This window comes from Bison bison, unplaced genomic scaffold (genome assembly GCF_000754665.1).
Source record: "Bison bison bison isolate TAMUID 2011002044 unplaced genomic scaffold, Bison_UMD1.0 scf7180017864330, whole genome shotgun sequence".
NCBI lineage: Eukaryota > Metazoa > Chordata > Mammalia > Artiodactyla > Bovidae > Bison > Bison bison.
The window spans coordinates 9,507,866-9,522,436 of record NW_011494902.1 but is presented as its reverse complement, the minus strand read 5'-3'; the positions used below and the strand labels follow the sequence as shown (position 1 = coordinate 9,522,436).

The 14,571-nt window shown below is 35.7% G+C and overlaps 1 protein-coding gene across 1 annotated transcript in view; it reads left to right on the top strand.

Annotated features, from left to right (window-relative positions):
• LRP1B (low density lipoprotein receptor-related protein 1B) overlaps positions 1-14,571 on the top strand; it is a 1,806,191-nt gene that overhangs the window by 1,465,168 nt on the left and 326,452 nt on the right. The window contains exons 44-47 of the mRNA XM_010853706.1: positions 4,342-4,534; positions 5,194-5,319; positions 9,653-9,781; positions 12,163-12,282. Coding sequence (XP_010852008.1) covers positions 4,342-4,534; positions 5,194-5,319; positions 9,653-9,781; positions 12,163-12,282 — 568 coding nt within the window. The remainder of the gene's footprint in view (positions 1-4,341; positions 4,535-5,193; positions 5,320-9,652; positions 9,782-12,162; positions 12,283-14,571) is intronic.

The window sequence follows — 14,571 nt, the reverse complement described above, 5'->3', positions numbered from 1 at the left end:
CAACTTTTTCACTCTCCTCTTTCACTTTCATCAAGAGGCTTTTGAGTTCCTCTTCACTTTCTGCCATAAGGGTGGTGTCATCTGCTTATCTGAGTTTATTGATATTTCTCCCAGCAATCTTGATTCCAACTGTGCTTCTTCCAGCCCAGTGTTTCTCATGATGTACTCTGCATATAAGTTAAATAAGCAGGGTGACAATATACAGCCTTGACGTACTCCTTTTTCTATTTGGAACCAGTCTGTTGTTCCATGTCCAGTTCTAACTGTTGCTTCATTATGTATTGCTAATATTGTTGATCTCAAAAAGCTATCTTTTAGTTTCATTGATTTCCCCTGATTTTTTATTTCCTATTCCTATTTACTTGTACACTCTTCCAACTTTTATTTAATTTAGTAAATGTGATTCTTGGACCCATGTAAATTTTGGAAACTCTTTTCTCTAATCCTTTTGAATGCCTCATGCACATGTGAGGTGCTTAGTTCAGTTCAGTTCAGTTCAGTCACTCAGTTACGTCCGATTTTTTGCAACCCAATGGACTACAGTATGCCAGGCTTCCTTGTCCATCACCAATTCCTGGAGCTTGCTCAAACTCATGTACATCGAGTAGGTGATGTTGTCCAACCATCTGTCATCCCCTCCTCCTCCTGCCTTCAATGTTTCTCAGCATCAGGGTCTTTTCCAGTGAGTCAGTTCTTCACATCAGGTTGCCAAAATATTGGAGTTTCAGCTTCAGCATCAAGTCCTTCCAATGAATATTCAGGACTGATTTCCTTTAGGATCAACTGGTTGGATTTCCTTGCAGTCCAAGGGACTCTCAAGGGTCTTCTCCACACCACAGTTCAAAACATCAATTTTTCAGCATTCAGCCTTCTTTATGGTCCAACTCTCCCATCTATGAATGACTACTGGAAAAACCATAGCATTGACCATATGGACAAAGTAATATCATTAGCAAAGTAATGTCTGTGCTTTTTAATATGCTATCTAGGTTGGTTATAGCTTTCCTTTCAAGGAGCAAGCATCTTAGTTTCATGACTGCAGTCACCATCTACAATGATTTTGGAGACCAAGAAAATAAAGTCTGTCATGTTTCCAAAGTTTCCCCATCCATTTGCCATGAAGTGATGGGACCAGACGCCATGATCTTAGTTTTCTGAAAGTTGAATTTTAAGCCAACTTTGTCATTCTCCTCTTTCAATTTCATCAAAAGGCTCTTTAGTTCTTCTTCACTTTCTTCTATAAAGGTGGTGTTATCTGTGTATCTGAGGTTATTGATATTTCTCCCAGCAATCTTGATTCCAGCTTGTGCTTCATCCAGCCCAGCATTTTGCATGATGTACTCTGCATATAAGTTAAATAAGCAGGGTGACAATATACAGCCTTGATGTACTCATTTTCCAATTTGGAACTAATCTGTTGTTCCATGTCCAGTTCTAACTGTTGCTTCTTGACCTGCATTCAGATGACTTGCCTACTTTCTCAGGAGGAAAGTCATGTGTTCTGGTATTTCCATCTCTTTAAGAAGTTTCCACACTTTGTTGTGATCCACACAGTCAAAGGCTTTGACATAGTCAATAAAGCAGAAGCAGATGCTTTTCTGGAACTCTCTTGCTTTTATTATGATCCAGTGGATGTTGGCAATTTGATCTCTGCTTCATCTGCCTTTTTGAAATCCAGCTTGAAAATCTGGAATTTCATGGTTCATGTACCATTGAAGTCTGGCTTAGAGAATTTGAGCATTACTTTTGCCAGCATGTGAGATGAGTGCAATTGTGTGGTAGTTTGAGGATTCTTTGGCATTACCTTTCTTTGGGGTTGGAATGAAAACTGACTTTTTCAAGTCCTGTGGCCACTGCTGAATTTTTCAAATTTGCTGGCAAATTGAGTGTAGCATTTTAACAGCCTCGTCATTTAGGATTTGAAATAGCTCAACTGGAATTCCACCACCTCCTCTCGCTGTGTTCCTAGTGATGCTTCCTAATGCCCGCTTGACTTCACATTCCAGGCTGTCTGGCTGTAGGTAAGTGATCATACTATCATGATCATCTGGGTCATGAAGACCTTTTTTGTATCGTTCTTATGTGTATTCTTGCCACCTCTTCTTAATATCTTCTGTTTCTTTTAGGTCCATACTGTTTCTGTCATTTTTTGTGCCATCTTTACATAAAATATTCCCTTGGTATCTCTTTCTTGAAGAGATCTCTAGTCTTTCTCATTCTATTGTTTTTCTCTATTTCTGTGCATTGATCACTAAGAAAGGCTTTCTTATGTCTCCTTGCTATTATTTGGAACTCTTCATTCAAATGTGTATATCTTTCCTTTTCTCCTTTGCCTTTAGCGTCTCTTCCTTTTCCCACTATTTGTAAGACCTTCTCAGATAACCATTTTGCTTTTTTGCATTTATTTTCCTTGGAGTTTTTATTGATTACTGCTTCCTGTACATGTCATGGATGTAGGATGTCATGAACCTCTGTCCATATTTCTTCAGGCACTCTCTCGATCAGATCTAATCCCTTGAATCTCTTTCTCACTTCCACTGTATAATCATAAAGGATTTTATTTAGGTCATACCTGAATGGTCTTCTGGCTTTCCCTACTTTCTTCATTTTCAGTCTGAATTTGGCAATAAGGAGTTCATGATCTGAGCCACAGTCAGCTCCAGGTCTTGTTTTGCTGACTGTATAGAACTTCTGCATCTTTGGCTGCAATGAATATAATCAATCTGATTTTGGTATTGACCATCTGATGATGTCCATGTGTAGAATCTTCTCTTGTGTTGTTGGAAAAGCATGTTTGTTATGACCAGTGTGTTCTCTTGGCAAAACTCTGTTAGACTTTGACCTGCTTTGTTTTGTACTCCAAGGGCAAATTTGCCTGTTACTCCAGGCATCTCTTGACTTCCTGCTTTTGCGTTCCAGTCCCCTATAATGAAAAGGACATCTATTTTGAGTATTAGCTCTAGAACATCTTGTAGGTCTTCATAGAATCGTTGAACTTCAGCATTACTGGTTGGGGTATGGACTTGGATTACTGTGATATTAAATGATTTGCCTTGGAAATAACAGAGATCATTCTGTCATTTTGGGGATTGCACCCCAGAAGTGTATTTCAGTTTTTTGTTGACTATGAGGCCTACTCCCTTTCTTCTAAGGGATTCTTGCCCACAGTAGTAGATATAATGGTCATCTGAGTTAAATTCACCCATTCAGTATTCTTGCCTTGAGAACCCCATGAACTGTATGAAAAGGCAAAATGATATGAGACTGAAAGATGACCTCCCCAGGTCAGTAGGTGCCCAATATGCTACTGGAGAAGAGTGGAGAAATAACTCTAAAAAGAATGAAGAGACAGAGCCAAAGCAAAAACAACACCCAGTTGTTAATGTGACTGGTGATGGAAGTAAAGTCTGATGCCATAAAGAACAGCATTTCATAGGAACCTGGAATATTATGTCCATGAATCAAGGCAAATGTGCTTAGTACATGGCTGAATACTCCAGGAGGACCCTGTGCAGGTATCCAGAATTCCCTTTCTGTTGCATTCTCTTCTCTGACATGCTGCCTTGTGAGATCTAACCATATCACTCTCCAATAACTCCCATCACTCTTAGCTCTCTCCACTCAGAGAGTTCCCTGAACTCTGTTGAGTCCCTCTGCACGGTGTCACTGTTGGTCAGTATCTCAGGCTATAAACTCTGGAGGTTATGGGACTCACTTGGTTTAGTTCCTGTTACACAGGAATCACTGTCATTTCTTACCTGATATCCAATTTGTTGAAAAGCCTTGTTTTATATATTTTGGTTAGTTTTTTAGTTGTTTTATTGGGAAGGGAAATCTAGTCCCTTTTACTTCATCTTCGTCTGAGTGAAACTTGTTGGTCTTTACTTTTAAAATTTTATTTCTAATGCGTGGATAACCTGTTCAATCCATTTGTGTTGTCTAAAGGAATAACCTGGATCAAATTGTATTGTGTATTTTGTATACAGTTCTGAAAGCTTAATGAGTATTTACTACATATCTAATGATTTCTTAATAAAAAATATTTGATAGTAATAACAGTTAATCTCATATTTTTGTCTTGATTTTGGTTTATAATACTAAAAGTACACATTTGCTTAAAGTGAATGACTATTAAATAGAAATATACTTCAAAATATTAAGTAAGCACATTACAAAAGGTAAGGATGGTTATGATATTTAAAATAAACCTTAAACAGTTAGTGAAATGTATTTTTATCTGATTATTTCAATTGATTAAAATAAATGAATAATATCTTTTTTGAGCAAAAACATATGCAGAAATTTTCATTTTTAAAAATATGATATTTTACTTTATTTTAGGTGATTGTCAAATCTGGGCCAGGAACTTTTCTCAGTCTGGCTGTATATGACAATTATATCTTCTGGTCAGATTGGGGAAGAAGAGCTATCCTGCGTTCTAACAAGTACACAGGAGGAGATACAAAAATTCTTCGTTCTGATATTCCACATCAACCAATGGGTATCATAGCTGTTGCTAATGACACCAATAGCTGTAAGTTACCATAGAAAGCAAATTTATTCCTTAATGATATAATCTCTCAAAAAACATATATATGTGTGTGTGTATATATATATAAGTGTGTATATATATATATATATATAAGTAATACTTAGTTGGATTTTGTTTTCTTACTGTTTCTGGGGCTACTATTCATGCTTTGATCATTGAATATATTGAAATTGAACATTTTATGGAAATTTTGTAGTTCTTAATTTATCACCAGAGGAATGATTCACTTTTAATTATTAGTTTCTGGATATCTATTTCACACTTTCTCACTCCTCTTATTTTTGGTGATTCAAATCAAGTTGTTTTCAAGAAAATAATACTTGTTTTACAAGCTTTGCATCTGGCCTAAATTTTTTTTTTAATCACTGAAATACCTACAGAATTGCAGTTTGCAGTATTTATGTAGTTTCTGGAGGCACCAGTGTATTGAATGACAAATATGTTAGAAAATGTAGAGATTTGTTACATATTTTTCAATGTACTTATTATTTGGAATGTTTAGATTTTCAAAAGCCCTGAATCTTCCTAGTTCATGAGATATTTTGAGAGATTGAGGTTGTCTGACAGTTCACTGCTAATCTACAGTAACACAGTACAGGAATTCAGTATAAAATGTCACCAATAAAACCTCTTAATTGCAGGTGAACTTTCTCCATGTGCATTATTGAATGGAGGTTGCCATGACTTGTGCCTTTTAACTCCTAATGGCAGAGTGAATTGTTCCTGCAGAGGGGATCGAATATTGCTGGAAGACAACAGATGTGTGAGTAAGTAAAGAGAATTAAGATGTGATGGGACACATAACTGCTCAAAATGGCACACATGGACATTGGAATTGTTTTAGCATACGTTTGACGTTGTACTCTTCTCCATTATTAGAGACCCTGTTGGCTTATCTCTCTATTCTAAGAAGAGCTGTTTACCATTCTACCTATAGCACCGTGTGATAGGTAATAATAACCCAAAGAGTGATAAATGTTGTATCCTCTGATTATGGCTGGAAGATGTTGGGTAAACTGGAGAAATACCTATACACAATGATATCTGAAAACTTAGGAGTTATGACTTTAAGAATTCAATCAATAGCAAAATTAATTAAAGCCAAAATAAACCAGTGTACAGACAGTAGCTTAGTAGTGAACCCACTCACAGTCGGTCAGAGTATGTAAATGAGAAAGAATGTCTCACACAATTTATTTGTAGTCATTTCTGAACTGTTAATTAAAAATGTAACATTGCAGCCTTGTGTGATGTTTATACCTCCCAAAGGCATTACAATCTTTAATTAGTACTATTACAGTATATACTTATTAACAGCTAAGTTTCCCAAACTGTTTCTACTGTAAATAATGGTTCAAGTGTTCTAATATTGTCATGAAAATTATCCAGCAACATAAAAAGGGTTAATTTCTCTTTAACATCAAGACTAGTTGTGAGTAAGAAAGACAGGAGAGAAGCATTTTGGAAAACTAAAATTGGTAAACTCTTACGATGTGTTCAGTTTTTTTTTCTCCTCATCTGTGTATTCATCTCATATCTTTCATCTTAGAAAATCAATAGAGTTGGATATGTCTACATTATAAAAATAAGAATCATAAGCTGAAAGTATTTTTCAGTTACATCTTTTGTCTTCTTTCAGTCTTTGTATACCAGAAAGATCTTCTCTTTTGCCTGTTCTTTATTTTAATACAAACAAGTGTGATTCTTGGATTCATGTACACTTGGAAACTTTTTTCTAATACAAACACTTTGACATAATTTTTTTAACCAGGAGAACTACTACACCTAATGCAAGAACATATACATATTTTCTCACTTTGTGTGTTGGCACATAATCCAAAAGGGCATTTCTTAGCAAAATAGTAAAAGACTTTAAGAATGTGCTGAGGCAAACAAGGGAGTGATGTAATTGGCCAGTAGACAGTTAATTTCAATAATTTGGGCCACAAATTCCAATGTTTCTTCATTACCTAACATTTCCCGGAATTTCTCAAGCAATTGCTTAAACTCTCCATTTCAGTTTGCCTTTGTGGTTTCAGCTGTAATTGTCTGGATCCGACGCCATCTGTAAGCCTGGAGTGTTAGCCATGCATTAGAATCACTCATGTTGCTTTCACAGGTCACTACAGGCCAATAGTAAACCAATGCCTCTAGTCAAAACAGCAAGGCTTATTTGTAGACAGTAGATTCCTGTCCTTGCAGCAAAATAGATTAAATACATCTGTCCCTACTAAGCCACCTGCGTCTCACTATTGATGAGAGGGGATGAATCAGACAGAAAACTGTAGTGTTAAAACAAGCACAGTTGTATTCACGTGGAACTGCAGAGTGATACTGGATTCTTCAGAGCTGACAAATCTTTACAGAAGTATCTTGTATCCATTGTGCATTCATATTGAAATTCTGTGGTCCAGCAGAGAGATTGAAAAGTAACTCTTGGCTTCTTCTTGTCAAATCTATCTTTGGGAAATGATGATGTTTCTGGAATATCGGGGTCCACATCTGAATTAGTTCACCCAGAGCAGTTTATGAATGTTAATGGCAACAAGGGTGAAAGGTTATTTACTAACATCTACTTGAGGGCAAAGGAGAGAAAACCATTTGTTGTCATAACTCTTGAGAAAAAAGATTAGGCAATTTCATTTTACATGACATTGCTAACCTTATTAACACCCATAACAGAAATAAGAATAGCAAATATAATTAGATGAAGCAATTACCTTGTAAGAGAATGGAAGACAGCTGAACCACAGTTTTTGTTTCTAGAGAGAGGCAGAAAATACTCAATACTATTTCTTCAAATGAACATACCTAAATAAGAATTGTGCTCATACAATATTTGTTTTTTTGCATAATAAACCATATTTACTATAAATATTATCAACTTTTCCTCAAAGGTATGATGATTATAAAATCAAAATATGACATTTTCTATCATAGCAATTATTTTTCACTGGAAATGAGAAATTAAACAGTATGTGTTTAAAATAGACAAAACAAGTTAGGAATGCCAATGGACTCTCAGTAAATGGATGAATTTTATTCAGTTCATGATCTAAGGTGATTGTGGGCAGTAAGTCAGCATTCTTCTTAAAGATAATAATTCTTTAAACTGAGTGGTATTTTTAGACTCTTATTTTCTTGTTATTTCCTCTAAAATGGCATTCTACCTTAGCTACTGACTAGTGAAATTAGACTGCACCAAGAAAAACAAAGTTAACTTTGGAGAAGGCTGCTATCATTTAAAAAGTTAAATTATAAGTCATTAATAGGTAGATAGAGAAAATATAAATATTCTGTAAAAATGGTTACATTCTAGGAATAATAAAGAAACAAAACACTGGGAACTTCAAAGAGCATTAGTGTCTGTTTAATCGAATATTCCTGAAATAAATCCTAAAAACTGATAGCAAATTATAAAGTTAAACTATATTTTCTGCATTAGTAGAGATAAATGAATTCTAATTACCTCCAACATAATTAATATGACTTACTTTCCCTACATGGTTTTTCTACAAGCAGTAGATTGGGTGCTGTGCTGTGCTAAGTCGCTTCAGTTGTGTCAGACTCTTTGCAACCCTAAGGACTGTGGTAGCCCACCAGGCTCCTCTGTCTATGGGATTCTCCAGGCAAAAATACTGGAATGGATGGCTGTGCTCTCCTCCAGGGGATCTTCCCGATCCAGGGATCTAACCTGCGTCTCTTACATCTTCTGCATTGGCAGACGGGTTCTTTACCACCAGCACCACCTGGGAAGCCCAATAGACTGAGTATACGCAAGCAGACAGCACAAAATGTAGCAGAAACCTTGTGTTCCAAAAGCTTGCTAGTAAATCAGTTGTTTAAGAATAAAAATAAAGGAGTGGGATAGTTTGGGAGGTGGGAGGCAGGATCAAGAGGGACAGGACATATGTATGCCTAAGGCTGATTCATGTTGATGTATGGCAGAAACCAACAGAATATCATAAAGCAATTATCCTCAATTAAAAATAAATAAATTTTTGAAAAATGTCTATTTTCCCCAAGAGAGATCATTCTAAAACAGAGGTCACATATTGGCATTCCAGGGATGAAATCTAGCTGTAGAAAAGCTTCTTTGTACTCATGGCTGTTTTGTACTCACAAGTTGGTCAAATCACAAAAAACTCGGACTTTAAATTTCTTACAAGAATCCTGGCACTTAGAAGTGGGACAATAGGGCAGTGGTTAACTGGAGCCCATAAGCATCTGCTGCATGTGCTTTTCAGTTTATCTTGGTCTTCTACCAGCACCCCCTACAGACTCCCATGCATTTCAAGGAGTAGGTACCGATCACATGTGGCAGGAAGAGACGGTCTTCTCCCTGGTACCTCTCACAATGTAAATAGCACAAGAGGCTCTGTCTATTCTATAGAGAATAATTTCAGCAACTCTAGTACTTCTGAGTGATAGAAATTGTTAAAGAGATTTTTTTCAGCAGGTAGCTGGAGAGGAAGGACATTTGGAGGTGAGACTTCAGTGAAATGAATCAATTCAAGGCATCCAAGATGAGAATTCTATATGCTGAAAAATTTCAGTGTATGGAAGAATATATGAGATTTGAATAACAAAATACAAAAACACTATCAGTATGTACAGAGCTTATTTAACTGGCTCTTCTTAAACATTTATTTTTAGGATAAAGTGCTAAGCAAGATGCATAAATATAGTCACCCAAATTTAAGCCCCTCCTTCTTTCCACACGTGTACAGTCACCAAATAGTTAACAAAATCCACAAGCATACTTTATTTTTTTTTTAATTGAAATGAATCTGCCACAGGTATACATGTGTTCCCCATCCTGAACCCTCCTCCCTCCTCCCTCCTCCCTCCCCATACCATACTTTAAACACAAAGATAAAGTTAGGCAATTTATGAACATTTGCAAAGCGAGCTTGAAAACAACACAATAAAAGCGTCCCTCTTAATTTTTTTTGTAAAGGAATTCCATAAACAATTGCTCTTTATTAATTTTTATATAAGCAAATTTGTTTATTTTTATGATTAAGATTAAAGGAAACAATTGTTATGACATCAAAAATGTTTGTTATTATATGAAATATTGACCTTTTTTCCTTTCAGCTAAAAATTCTTCCTGCAATATTTATTCAGAATTTGAGTGTGGAAATGGAGAATGTATTGATTATCAGCTCACCTGTGACGGCATTCCTCATTGTAAGGATAAATCAGATGAAAAGCTGCTCTACTGTGGTAAGTTTTCAGTGTGTGATTTTCTCATTTCAGAGATAAGTTTGCAATTATTTTTATAGTTTTTGGTATGAATGTCTCCATTTGGTTTGTATGTATGATTTTCTTACTGCCTCTCATTAACATGTAGATTAACAATTGATTTGGCTTGTTCTTATTCAAATTGGGCACCTTATTTCCTACCCAAATACACATGATATTAATTGAAGAATTTCCTCATAGTTTCCATGCTTGAAGTATAAATTTAAATACACAGGAGCCTGTTTTTGAGCTCCATATTTATTCTTCATTAGCAAAGGTTTTAGGCTTACATTTAAAGATGTCAGAAGTATTAGTTATTGGCTGGATATTGCAGGTTTAACCTGCAGCAAAAGTCCACCATCAGTCAATGGTATATTGTTGTATTGATATCAAGGTCTTATTCATTCTAAATAATTTTGCCTCTCGGATTATCCCAGGGCTATTGCCCTTAGGTACAAATGCTGATTGCTTTAGCCCTGGTGTCCATTAAGTATGGAATTCCACCAGTTGTGCCTCTGTAGGTGACAGCAAATGATAGTCAACCTTTCCCTCTCCCATAGAAATATAAACTGGCTTTTGGACTCTATAGTAAGCAACTGTTACTTGCCTTCATTTCAACAATGTTGTTCCTGAAAGCATGCATCTATGCAATCATTAATAGTTGAGGTAGAATTGATCTAGAATATTTCTAAAGTAGTCTGATTTATTCTTATGCTGTATAGTATTGGTATTATATGCTCTTCAAAATTTAGGTATCTATATCTGGAATTGTTGTATTTGGCTTCTGTATTTCTCTTTTGTTTTATTTCTTGTCAAAGAAAGTTAAAACAAGAGTAAGGTGGATTTGGGGAAATTCACAGGAAGTTTTGTCACTCTTTTATATTGCAGAGTAAACATCCTTGGCTAAAATGATAGTTAAATGTAATTTGTCTGTAATCAACATGTAACTAAATCTTAGGGAATTTACCTCAAATGATGTATTTACCAAAATCAATAGCTATGTCCTGTACATCATGAAAATATTAAAGCATATAAAAATGTGATAATAATTACATTTTATGTGATACTAATATATTATGAATTGGCTTGAAAATATATTTCACATTATTTTTATCTTCTTAGAAGGCAGATAATATTTGTCTGAAAAGGGGCTAGCAAGCTTTTTCTGTAAAGGGTATGCTGCTATTTTGTGGTTTTGTGGGTCATATATGCTTTTGTCACATATTCTAGTGTTTTAAACAATCTTTTACAAATGTAAAAACCATTATTAGTTCCAGAGCCAGATAAAACCAGGTTCACATGCTGCATTTGGCCTGTGGACTATAGTTTGACAATTTCAGACATAGATTCCAGATTTTAGAATCACATTTGAGTTTAAATGTTTGTTCCCAAATCTATTAGTTTGTGACTAGTATGAGGAAAGGCCATTACTTCTCTTATATTTTAGTTTCTTACTACAAATCTTCCCTGGTGGCTCAGTTGGTAAAGATTCCGCCTGCAATGTGGGAGACCTGGGTTTGATCCCTGGGTCAGGAAGATCCCCTGGCAGAAGGCTTGGCAACCCACTCCAGTATTCTTACGTGGAGAATCTACATGGACAGAGGAGCGTGGAGGGCTACATTCCATGGGGTTGCAGAGTCAGACATGACTGAGCACCTAAGCACAACACAGCACACTACAAAGCACCTAGCTGGAATGGTGGTTGGGAACATTAAATAAACGTATGTGTATTTACATATGCTCAATACAGAGCCTTGCACAAAAGAAGCTTTCAGTAAATGGCAGCTATTATTATTGTGAGTGGTACCTTCTGCCCCAAATCAGAAAATGTCAGGAGATTCTGATTAAGGTAAACAGATTTCAGAAGGCAATTATTCTTCTGCTTTGAAAATTCTAATAGATCCTTTAAGATGATTTTTAAGAGAAATTTATGGATAAATAGGTGACTCTTGAATTCACTGATTCAGGAATAAATGTTTTGTTTGACACTTCTTTTTCTTGATTTAAAATACTTGTGGGGTGCAAAGGAGATAGGGGATAGGTGTTGGAGTGCCTTTATTACTTTTGAGGTAGAGATTCATTGAATATGTGATACAAGTTTATTTCTGTCCTACCTGACAGAAATCCTAGAAGCAATAAAGTGGGTATAATTTGGCGAGACCTCCAAGTGTGAATCATTGAAGTTAAAATAGTCAAAGAGAGTTTTTTCATAGATATTCTAATCCAGAACTTGAATGCCACACAGCATCTGTTCTTTATATCTACAATCCGGTTATTGTGAATGAGATCTTACCTGTAATCTTCTTTTTGTAAAAATATTTCTATAAGCCCTCCAAGTATGTGTTTTCACTTTTCCATGTAAGAAAACAGAAGTTGTCGAAGAGGTTTCAAGCCCTGCTACAATCGCCGTTGTGTTCCTCACAGCAAGTTATGTGATGGTGAAAATGATTGTGGAGACAACTCTGATGAATTAGACTGTAAAGGTAAACACATGTCACATCAGCCTAGGAATATTATCATGCTAAGTGTTCCCCAAACTCTTCTACAGTGTATTCCTGAGAGTTCTGGAGTTTCACCTTTTTGATATATAACCCTGACTAGCATCTACGGACCATGCTTTGGTCAATGCTGTTGAAGAGAGTTATTAGAGTCAATTGAAAATTGATGACTATTTTTCTGTCTCTGGTTTCTATTTCTTTCTTTGCTCACTTCAAGATTCTTTTTCACCTTTTCAGTTCAACCTTCCTATTTGGGACATTTCTACCAGAAAGTATAATATTGAATTTATTGCTCCAAAATGTTCCCCTTCATTCCTTAATCCTAGCTCCTACATGTGATCTCTTCATTTTCCTACTTATTGGAAAGGAAACCTTGGTATTCTTCTTTATTCCTCCTTCCACCATGCTTTATTAACCACATGCCCAATCATCAGCAAATCTTCCAATTCTTTGAAATATATTCCCTTTCAGCCTATTTTGAGCCTAGCTTAACAGAGTAAGCTTAACAGCCTTTTATTTTGTCTCCTTTTGGAAGTCAATTGGAACGATTGCTACTCTTTCCAATCAATTGAATGTTTAGTCATGCTAACACAATTTAACATTTTACCATGTTAAATTTAAAATTTTACCATGGAACACATCAGCAGCCACACTACCTGGAATAGAACCTCAGCCCTATCACTAACTGTGAAACTTTGGATAAGGTACTTAACCAACTGGTGCCTCAGTTTTCCAAATTATAAGAAAAAAGACAATAGTTAAATAAGTGTATCAGTATTAGAACAGAACTTGGCATATAGTAAATGCTATGTAAAGATTTAGTTTGTTTTTTTTTTTTTTTAATTACTCCTCAGGTAAAGAATCCCAATGTTTGCAGAATAAGTGACAAGTTTTTAGTCTGACATTTATGGTATCCTAAAATCTGGAATCAACAGATCTTTCCAAACCAATTTCCCATTAAAAATCTTTCCATTTATTGAAAATACTTTATTGGGTGAAATTCTTTAAGAATAGAGACATAAAATTTGTAAGTTCTGTGTGTGCCCTCAATTTAGATCAAACTCTACGATAGTCATTTAAATAGGTAAAGATGCATATGAGGTGCCATGATTGCACTATTAAGAATTTTTTTTTTTAACTTGGAGGTAACCTGAAAGGCTTCATAGACTAATGTCAAAGTCTAAAACAGTGGAATGGTTTCAAAACAAGAGAATTCCAAGTGGAGGGACCAATATTGAAAAGTGAAAGTAATTTGATGATTAGAGCCAGATTGCATATTGGGGAGTGTCAACAAAAATGAATTGACTTAGAAGGAACTGGGATATGATGGTGTTTTCTGGTGTCGTGTTATAGAACATGAACTTTATCTTGTAGTCACCAGAAAGGAAAAAAAAAGAGGAAAAAAACTGATTTTTAGAATTAAAACTATAATACTGAGAACAGAAGGACAAAATAGAAGGCTGTTACAGCAGTGAAAGCTAGGAATAAAGAGGAGAAAGACAGATATAACAGAATTTTAAGTGGTAGCATAACAGGTATTTTGGGGTAAGAAACATGGTAATAGAAGATAAGCATGTGTTGGTGGGGGCGAGAGGGGATGTTCCCAGGTGGTGCTAGTGGTAAAGAAACCACTTGCCAAAGCAGGAGACATAAGAGACTCGAGTTCAATCTCTGGGTTGGGAAAAGCCCTTGGAGGAGGGCATGGCAAACCACTCCCGTATTTTTGTCTGAAGAATCCCATGGACAGAGGAACGTGGTGGGCTATAGTCCATGCAAAGGGTTGGACATGATTGAAGCATATTGGCACGTGTGTGTGTGTGTGTGTGTGTGTGTGTGTTGCCAGCTTTTAAAATATTATTTGTTTTCATTAATTTTTAAATTTATTTTTGCGTGCCCTTTGTTGTGTGAAACAGGGATAAGATAGTAAGAATGGTCCACATTCTGACGTTGGGGTACCTATAGACATTCAAATGGAACTGTTCAAAGGTTATATATATAAGCAGAGATATGGAGCTCAGATAGTAGGTTTAGATCAGAAGAACTGATCTTGGATTTCTTAAAGAGAGAGAACTCAAAGGAGGTATGAAATAGAAGTTGTTTTATGAGAATGCATCAAAATGACCTATTGAAATTAAAATTGAAGATACTAATAAAGAAATGAAACATATACCACAAGAGTAATAAAATGAGCTTCATAAGAAATTATTTTTTTTAAAGAAAGGAGGATAAGTTAGTGTTACAGAGAAGGCAAGAGGGCAGGCATAGACTGGAAAG